The sequence below is a fragment of the Palaemon carinicauda genome, chromosome 8 (genome assembly GCF_036898095.1).
Source record: "Palaemon carinicauda isolate YSFRI2023 chromosome 8, ASM3689809v2, whole genome shotgun sequence".
NCBI lineage: Eukaryota > Metazoa > Arthropoda > Malacostraca > Decapoda > Palaemonidae > Palaemon > Palaemon carinicauda.
This window is the reverse complement of record NC_090732.1, coordinates 70977316-70988437: the sequence shown is the minus strand read 5'-3', so window position 1 is coordinate 70988437 and position 11122 is coordinate 70977316. Positions and strand designations below refer to the sequence as shown.

General features: G+C 36.1%; 1 protein-coding gene across 2 annotated transcripts in view; it reads left to right on the top strand.

Annotated features, from left to right (window-relative positions):
- LOC137645749 (gamma-glutamyl hydrolase-like) overlaps positions 1 to 11122 on the top strand; it is a 225155-nt gene that overhangs the window by 163635 nt on the left and 50398 nt on the right. For both annotated transcript variants that reach the window (XM_068378650.1, XM_068378649.1), the window contains one exon: positions 9171 to 9400. In XM_068378650.1, the coding sequence (XP_068234751.1) occupies positions 9171 to 9400 (230 nt within the window). The remainder of the gene's footprint in view (positions 1 to 9170; positions 9401 to 11122) is intronic.

Here is an 11122-nt window from a genome sequence, read left to right as displayed (position 1 = left end):
TTGAGAGAAAGAGGTCAAAAAGCAGATAGACAAAGATATGTTAGCAGGTATCTTGCAACCTGTGCCTACTAGGAGGTAACTGAGTAGTGTGCCCTGATGGTGGTGGTAGCCAAAAAGGACAGCACTCTGAGGAGGACTATTGATTTTCAAAAACTCAATGCGTGCTGTAAAAGAGAAACTCATCATACGTTTGCACCATTTGATAAGGTGTCAAGTGTCTTCGTGCATACTTTTAAACTACGGTCGATGCAAACTGGGGATTCCATCAGGTAGTGTTGGACGACAAAAGTCGAAAGCTTACAACTTTTATAACCCCTTGGTGAAGGTATCAGTATTGCCGCACACCCATGTGGCACTGTGCAGCCCCAGACGCATTTAAATGTATCTATGATATATTATTGTATGATTCTATCATAGAAGAGGAGTTTTGGCATACTTTTGATTTATTGTTTGTGTGCAAGAGGAATAGTATAACTCTGAACCCACATAAATTCCAGTTTGGTAAGAGGGCCGTGAATTTTGTGGGATATAATATTGGGTGGACAAATATCTTCCTTCAGCGGACAAACTGACTGCTGTAAAGAAGTTCCCAATGCCTGTTCAGCCCACCATATACGATATTCGGTCGTGGTTTGTCCTGATCAATCCTTTCGCTCCTTTCATTACAACAGCCCCTATCATTGCATAATTTCGGGAATTGTTGAAAAAGTGGAAAAGTAAGATGTATTGGAATGAAATTTTAATGTCTAAATTTCAATGTCAAAATTTGTTTGTGTAGGTTAATATTATGAAAAAACAAGATCAACCATTGTTATGACTGACTGTAGTAAAGACGGAATGGACTTTGTCGTATTACAGCAATATTTTTCTTGTGTATGTAATGGTGTACCTATCTGTTGTCCATGGGGTTGTAAGCTAGCCTTATGTAGCAGCAAGCACCTTTCAAAAGAAGAATTGAATTAAAACCCTATCGAGGGGGAGCTGGCGGCTGAGGTCTGGTCTCTGAAAAAAAGCTCGTCTCTTTTTGCTAGGCTGTCCTAACCTACTTCTGGTAACTGATCATCGCCCGTTGGTTAAGTTGTTCGGCGATCGGAAGCTGAAGCATATTGAAAATCCAAGATTGTTCCACTTGAAAGAAAAACCGTCAGTATAAATTCACAGTTAAATACATGGCAGGTAAAAGAACTACTGCCGCTGATACCTTATCCCGGTATCCAAGTTTGAAAGGTTCACCAATCGAGATCGACATGGAGGATGCAGAAGAGGTATGTGGGATAACATGTGCTGCAATGATCGCGACATTTCTTGATGTGGATAGTGACATTATAGTAATCAACAGTGAGGACATTGAGAAAGTTGCTAGCAAAGATAATGATTATCAGTTGTTATTGAAAAGGATGAGAGACAACAACTGGCCAGAAAGTAGGAATATGGTTGAACCTGCATTAAAGTTGTATTTTCAGGTAAGGGAACGGCTTAGCAACATCAATAGTCTGGTCACTTATGCCTTCGACGAGGGGCACATACATTTGGTAGTACCGCGAGCTCTGAGCAAAACTGTGGTACGTAATCCGCACTTGGGCCACCAAGAATTTGTCTCAATGTTGCGTAGGGCACGACAATCAGTGTACTGGCCTGGGATGAAGGCAGATGTTTTGTTTCAGAGGTCTGAATGTACAACCTGCAGCGACAATTCGCCATCCCCATAACGTGAACCATTCATTACCACCCAACCGCCAGTGTATCCATTTCAGAAAACCGTAGCAGATTCCTTTCAGAAAGATAATAAATGCTATTTAGAATATGCAGACAGATGAACTGGGTGACTTGAACTGTTGCATTTTGGCAATGGTGTGACTTCATCAAAGATCATCCCTGTATTGCGGAGGTTCTCCTGACGTCGGGGTACCCGTGAGGAGATATCCACTGATCGGGGGATGAACCTAGCGAGTGTCGAGATGTTGGACTTTTGTAAGCGGTGGGGGGTGCAATTATGCATCTCGTCAGCACAATACCCCCAATCAAATGGGCAAGCTTTGGCTATATCTTTTTGTGGAAACTTTCCTGAGTTTGTCAATGCTTCTAAGGCAGCACACTTGAATTGGGCTTTAATCATTCCACTAGTTGCATGGCCACCACATGCCATTAAAATAGTGAGCCTCAGAGCTTTAGTTACATTAGCTTCAGACAATTCCTGAACAATTTGGATTTTCCAAAACCTCTTGTATATTCAACTGAGCCATCTTGTACTTTACAAACATTATACCTCTCCGAAAAAATATATCCAATCAATACACGGAATCTTATCAACACTAAACTGGTCAAACCTTTAATCAAATCAGCCCTGATATCACCAATGTTTATAACAGACTCGCTCGATTCCAGGGTCCGGGCATCAAAAAATATATATTACGACCAGCGAGTTACGTAAACTCCTGAGCTCCAAACTCACCTGCGTTATATTATATGATCTGATGCACACGAGAATACCTCCGAGCTCTAAGAACAATACACAACTACCAGACGTTAATATATATGAATACCAATTATGTAAAGGTCTCTTTACTTTGCACTCAAAACAAAACTGGGGGAGTAATTTACTTTTAACGGGAACTATTCTAAAATCAACCTCTTACTTCGTTTATAAGTTAGGGATACGAGCTTCTTACTTCGTTTATAAGTTAGGGATACGAGCAAGTCACTGAATTAATTTTTGGTGATCGAAATAATACACTTTACTATATATATGTATATATATATATATATATATATAAATATATATATATATATATACATATATATATATATATATATATATATATATATATACATATATATATATATATATATTGTAAGGACACCGATCCCTTCGTCGCTTGTCTCACTGTCCTTACAATATATATATATATATATATATATATATATATATATATATATATATATATATATATATATATATATATATATATATATATATATATATATATATATATATATATATATATACATATATATACATATATATAGATATATATATATATATATATATATATATATATATATATATATATATATATATATATATAAATGTTCTATGATAAATAACAATTCAAAAGTAAAACCAAAAATAGATCACTCAAAATTTAATTCTGAATTAGACCTTAGACTTACGACAAAAGGACACTTCAAGAACATTACACTCGCTTGTTTCACTAGAAATTAATGTATGAAAATATTTAGTTTTGACAATTAATGAAAAAATGATACTATAGAAAATAAACTGTGAGTACACCTTTGAATATAAGTAACTGTTACTAATATGACCTTTGGGCTAACGCAAGGTTACAGAATTGTTAAGCAAATATAAATGCACTTCATTGTTTAACCAAATCACACAGGGCCAGTCACAAAATGGAAATTAATTTTACAATATAAACATTACTTACAAATTCAATTCATTTCTTTCAAAATAAACCACAAAAATATCATCAATGTTTTAACAGGCTTTATTTACGTTTAACAGAAACACTTAGTGGCTGGATAGATACTGGTGAGAGGACTGTCAGATGAACAGTTCTGTTGGAATGTCAGGCTGGATCTCTCTATCCAAAGCAGTGGCAGACCCTTATATGTCATCCTAATTCATTTTGGAATCTTCCAGCTAAGCATTCACGATGCATTGGGCCTGAGCTCTCGCGGCGTCAATGTTGCCAACTTGGCAGTTTGAAGTATGGTTCTATTGTTCCCTGACGATGGTAACCCCCTCAGGTAACTCCGTCCACCTCCTCTCGTAACATTATAAAAAATGAATAAGTATAGTCTAGACCCTTCATGCAATTTCTAACCACGTGAAACATGATGCAATCCCTAGTGTTTTATACCTTGTGTGTCATACATACCTTTTAACGAGATTACACAAGACTTCGTAACAAAACTACGTGAAATGAAAATTTAATTATTTAAAATAACGTAAATTTACATATACGAAACTGAATGAAAGTACAACTAAATGAATGACGACAGTCTTATGTAATTTACATACATTTACTTAGTGCTACATGACTAGGACCGACCTTACGAGCTAGCTATACATTTATGAAACACACCAATAAAATTGCAGGCCGAACAAGGGAAATGCCGTGCCCACAGGAATTGTTGGCTACAATACAAAACGAACAAATGAAATACGTGAATAAAATAATCTACTTTCGTGTTAGATCAGCTACGTATGATATATATATATATATATATATATATATATATATATATATATATATATATATATATATATATATATATATATATATATATATATATACATATATATATATATATATAGAGAGAGAGAGAGAGAGAGAGAGAGAGAGAGAGAGAGAGAGAGAGAGAGAGAGAGAGAGAGAGAGAGAGAGAGAGAGAGAGCAAAATCCAGTAGGAAATAAATACAAATTTTAGTACCAAGCACTTTCATACATTTTAATACACTTCTTCAGGGTACAATAAAAAGTAAGACGCAGTTGAAGGACGCCAATAAGTAAAATAGGATGAAATACAAATGAAAGTTGAACAATAAAAGACATGATAGAAAAACCTTTTCAGCTAACAAAGATTGTCAAACAATCAAACAACCCACAGCCAAAATTTGTACTTGAACATAAAGTGATCACAAACACAAAACAGGTAAACAGAAATTACATAATTCTGAACTGTTGAACAATATTGGTCATGATAAAATTATCCAATTTATAAAAACCAGCACTAATATTAAAAACACAATCAAACTTCATCTTTATAATACTTGATTCTATAATATTTCTTTTTGTGACATCTCTACAGTAGAGCAGCTCTTTGGAGTTCTTCCAGTGTATCAAATGATTATATTTATTCGTGTGAACAAAAATTACGTTGGACATACTACCAACTCGAACGCAATATTTATGTTGATCTTGGTGCCAGAATTTTACCACTTTGCCCAATATATTTCAAATTACAACCACTACATGGAATTTCATATATGCTGCCTACAGTATTGCGTGGAGAGTTATTTATCAAAATACATTTTATAGTAGAAGAATTTCTAAAAACAACATTAACCTTAAAACTTCTTAAAATTTTGGGTTGACAGAGAAAACTATCCTTATAAGGTAAAACTAATAAATCATCATGATTAAAAGCTCTTACATTATCAATTGCATAAGTTTTTCTGTCTTTTGTAATGCTACGTCAACAACGAATTTTGGATACTTCAAACTAAAAGCGATATCGTATGTTCTTAAACTCATCATCTAAAATTTCTTGGCAACAAACTCTAAGAGCTCTCAAAAAATCGAGGAAAAAACAGAGAGTCTTACTTTAATGTAGTGATTAGAATAAAAGTGAATGTTATACGATACATTAGCTGGTTTTCTAAAAACACTAAACTTAAATCTATTATTATGTCTATAAACATTTACGTCTAAAAAAAGGTAGAACAGAATTTCTTTCTTCCTAATTTGTAAAATTAATAGAAGGAACCAATGAGTTCAGCCTATGTAAAATAACATATATATTCACTTAAAGGCCATATACAAAAATTGTCATCAACATAGCTACTACTACTGTACTATTATAAGATTTCCTTGCCTATAACAAGACATGGGCTCTTGCGGTAAAGGCAGCCCGTAAGAGAATTTGAATTTGTAGGGTGATCTCCCAGAGGAGGCCGGGGTACAGCAAAGTTGAATAAACAAGGGTAGAATTTGAGTTGCTGGGAATGCAAAATGGGATGGATCTTTTGCTTTACAAGAGGGAGGATGTTTAGCAACTGGCGTATAAGGGATGTGACCCGGAGGAGAGACTCCTCCTTAGGTCCACGAAATGAAAGGTTAACAGACAAAGTCTGTCAGTAGGAGATAAAGTTGTTATAGCAGCAAGTCCCAGTAAGTAAAAGAGACTGGTAGAGGAGTGAAGTAATTTAAGTCAGAGAGAAAAGAAGCAGATTTAAGCAAATAAGCTTACCCCTACTCGCTGGCGGGCAACTGGAAATGTCAGAGTAGCTCCATGAAATTGGGGATCTTGGTGATCGAAAGGACTCTGGTAAGGATTTTAAAGGTTAAAGGGATGAGGTGTTCCAAAGGCAGTGACTCAACTTGTTGAGTAAGGAATTGGGTTGGGTTGGAAGGTATAGGTTGTGGGAGAGGTGCTGCTGGCGGCTGGCTGGATGGCTCTGGAACAGTGACAGTGGGCGGCTGGCATTGTCTTCTCTGGCGAGGAGGTCACTGGTCCTAGGGCGGCTGTGTTGCAGGTGCTTTTGTTGGTTTGGGCGAGGAAGTGCTCTTCATAGCAGCTATCCTCTTGAGTCACTCTGGGCAGCGCCTGTTCCAGGCATGATGAGTCCTGGAGCAGTTTGGGCACTTGGGCTTTGTTTCTTTTCCGTTTTTGTGGGCCTGGATACACACTTCTGTGTTGTGGCGCTGGCTGCAGACTCCGCAGATGGTGGGTCCTTTGCACTCCTCCTTGTGATGGTCGTATCACTGACAGCGGTAGCATTTGAGAGGTTCAGGTGTATATTCCTGGATGGGGAATGTCCCCCAGACTCCTAGATCCAGTGAGGAAGGCACTGGACCGATAAAGGTGGCTATCAGCTTGCTGACAGGGACATCGTTCTTGTTTTTGCAGCGTATTGCCCTGTCAATGTTGCTGCAAGATGTGGCAATGGAGATGGGCATGGTGATGGGGTATCTGGATATGATTGCTTTCCTCTGGATCAGGGTGGGGTCAAGAAGTGTCAAGGCTGGCTCATCCTGGAGAAGTCTGGCAGTTTCCTGGTCCTTTGGGGAGATGATAAGGTCTCCCTTCCGGTTTGGTCTGGCTGTGAGTTGCATACCAGGCTTTGCAGCCATGGCAGCATCAGTGGCGTATGAGATGGAGCTGTCAGTCTGGTGTAGTTTAAACTTTGGCAGTGGTTTCTTGATTTCCTTCTTTAGAGCTGGAATGCTGACGGCAATGGCAAAGGCTTCTTTCAGGAGTTGTGTAAGGCAGACAGTGCAGTTACAGTCCAAGGAATGGTTTCCCTGAGGGACTGCCTGGATCTCAGCAGGATCTGCTTCCATGGCTGTGGAAGTCTCAGGCGCCGAGGTTGGAAGACTAGCTGTAGCTGCATCTGTCTACAGTGGAGTTGTAGATATAGGCGAGGATTTAGATGGATCTTCAGTCCTTGGAGTTGTGACAGGTGATGGCTGGGGTGTAGGAGACACTGGAGAAGGGTGTTCTGGGCTCTTCCTTTGCTTGGATGGGGGTATATCCGGTTCTCTGGTGGCTTTCAGGGTCCTGAAGTACTTCAGGACCTTGTCAGAGGCGATTTTACACTCGTGGCAGCTACATCTCATTGTATGAGTTGGCAGTGATTTGTCAGAAACGTCAGTTGTTCTGAGACCTATTTTGCTGAAAAGTTTCACTCTTTTCTGTGATTAGGCAGCGCAGCTATCACAGGCGCAAGAGGGATCATTGTAACGGGCCCTGCAGTGGCGTTCTCCGTCATGATACAGGTGCCATGCCCGGTCTCCAAGGTTGAAGACAGACATGGTGGTGAAACTCTACGGTCAGCGCACAGAAATTTCCAGCTGCGCAGATTAGAGAGAGAGAGAGAGAGAGAGAGAGAGAGAGAGAGAGACTGATCAACATAGCGAAACAATAAAACTCCTCCCGGCAAAATATTCACTAATAGCTTCTCAAAAAATTTCATATCAATAAAGATTCCATTAAAAGTAAATTTATAATCTTTAATGCACAGTTTAATCAATTCTAACATAGTATTACATGGAAAAGAACATTCATAACTAAGCAACTCGTCGGTTAAAAAATCTAGTAAATCATCATGACCAGTATTGTTCAACAATTCAGAATTATGTAATTTCTGTTTACCTGTTCTGTGTTTATGACCACTTTACGTTCAAGTACAAATTTTGGCTGTGGGTTGTTTGATTGTTTGACAATACTAGTTAGCTGACAAGTTTTTCTATCATTTCTTTTATTCAACTTTTTTTTTTTTTGTATTTTATCCTATTTCACTTAATGACGTCCTTCAACTGTGTCTCACGTTTTATTGTACCTTGAATGAAGTGTATTAAAATGCATGAAAGCTCTTGGTACTAAAATTATCATTTCCTACTGGCTTTTGCTGTATATCAAGCCACGTGACCCTTGTGGCAGTAAAGCATACATACATACATACACACACACACATACACACACACACACACACACACATATATATATATATATATATATATATATATATATATATATATATATATATATATATATATATATATATACACACACATTTTTCAGATCTTTTGTTAATATTTATTCTTTACACATAATTCTTTAATTATCTGCATATACTTTTTCCTAAATATTTGACGCATGGGCATTTCAGTTGGAAAATTTGTTCTTCAGTCCTTTTCTTTAAAGTAGGAGCAAATCACCACATAAATGCAACATCAAACGTGAAATCCCGTAGTAAAGTAATGACTTTTTTTTAATATCCTTTCTTTTACGTAATGTAACTGCTCGTGACTTTAGGCTACACAGTGTGATTAGAAGAACCCTTTATATATAATAAAAAAAAAACTTAATTTTATATTTCCTTACTTAAGCAATAACTTAATTAACTCCTTTGAGGAATAAATCACCGAATAAAGAAATATATAATTATAAAACATAAGAATATTTGTTCAAAGCTTAAAAACGCATAGTGCATATATATAAATATATTTTTTTTTCTAAAATCAACCAAGGAGATTACAGACATGCATTCTATTGATAACTGATGGTCTAAGACTAGAACATTGTCTAATTTTGGAACGTTCAGCACAATTCTCTATAATACTGGAATGCTCTTGAACAAATATATTATGAAAGATTTCTAAAAAAAAAATAAATCAACAACAAAAACAGACAATAAAACAACACCCATTGTTATACTGTATCTTATGAAACATACATGTTACTCAATAATATTCTGTATATCTTTACAAAGAATAACATAAAATATATTCGTAAAATCTAGAATACTAGCAACCTCTGATGATTTCAACATTGGTCACCAAAAATATGGAATTATAAATAAAGATGGGAGACCTACATAATTAATTTTTCACAAGTAGAATAAAATCCTTTTATTATTGCAGGTTGGTGTTTCCCGGTGGATCAGCATCCATTACAAACAGTAGTGGGTATGGCCGTGCAGGTCGCATTCTCTATGACCTAGTCCTGCAGGAAGCTGAAGCTGGAGTAGAAATCCCACTTATGACCATTTGCCTGGGCTTTGAAATGCTTATGTACCTTGAAGCAAACAACACTAGACCTCTGGTGTCGTGCAAGGCTCAAAGTCGTGCAGACCCTCTTTACATGAGGCTAGGTAAGCGTGTAAATCTGTCATTCTCATTAGGCCTACCCATGGTTCCTTGTAATGAAGGAGAATACATTCATTTTAGATTATCTCATCTCGGTTTGCTGGGAAAAATCCTAAACATGGCAGCAAGAAAACCCGCAGACTGAAAATAGGAGAAAGTCAAACATAAATATGTTTAGAAATTAAGAACTGAAAATCTTTGTTAATGGAAAGGCTGACTCACGGTAAATAATTTGCAGGAAAAGGATTGATCAGTTATACGGACTTCATGTATTGGTGTGCTACTGTTGTTAACACACATTTGGGTTCTCTTCAAATGTCATCTTAAATGTGTTATAGGTTAGATTTAGTATGTTACATCTTCAAGTAAAGTCTTAAGTAAGTTAACTTTAAAATAGTTTATTCTTTAAGAACAGTGTTAACATCTCCATCACAGGAGTATAGCTGGTTTGGTCGGATGGCCATTCCGTATGACATCTTAAAGTGAACTGATACAAATATCCAATTTCATGCTAAAGTTTACATAGTTATCTCAGCACTTATGGATTTATAGTAAACACAACATTAATACCGGAAGGTACTTGTTCCGTTCTCACAGACAACTTCTTTCTCACGGGGCTTAGTTGTGTTTACTCTTCATGAAAAATGTTACATTGCTGAGGTTTGGCATTCGCATCCTACTTAGAATATGACTATGGCATTTCTCACACTTCTCTTACTTCCACAATGACCTGTAGGTCATGTGTTTTAAACAAGTAATATCTAATATATTACATTATCTCGGTCAGCTACCTAAATTTTTTAAAATTTAACAATACGTCAAAATATGTTTACTAGGAGTGTGACTGGATATATATATATATATATATATATATATATATATATATATATATATATATATATATATATATATATATATATATATATATATATATATATATATTATTTTTCTTTTTTTTTTTTACTTTAGCCATAAGCAAATGAGGACGAATGTTCAAATAGGCACATTAAGAAAATAATAATGCATACTTAACAAATATTGCCAAAACAAAGAAAAAATGCATGATAAATACAGATCACATATATGGTACATTGGTCCCAAAAAAAAAATACTGATATACATATGATTCGGTAACTTTGACAAAGAATAGTTGTTACCTTTGTCAAAAACATAGATTATTAAAATACGGTAACTAATAAAAATATTTGTTACCTTGGTAAAGATACAATTTTTAGTGCACAAACACGAATTCCTGGTACGTAACGTACCACGGTTTCGTACACACACATACACACACACACACACATATACACACACACACACACACACACACACATATATATATATATATATATATATATATATATATATATATATATATATATATATATATATATATATATATATATATATATACAGTGGAACCTCTATATCCGAACGTATCTACATCCGAATTTTCCAACATCCGAAGTAAAATTCGAACAAATTTTTGACTCTACACCCAAATTTTATTTCGACACACGAAGTAAGCAATTTTCGTCGTACCGGTTGTATCCGAATTATTCGACTTTACACCCGAATGATTTTTTTCGACACCCGAAGTAAACAATACTCGTACGCGTAGTCGGTACTCATAGCGCCTGAAGTGTTTTTTATTTCCGCCGATAGAAGGCAGCACATCGACCTCGGAGGGACGCTCAATTAGCGGGGCTTGGGTCAGTCCTCTG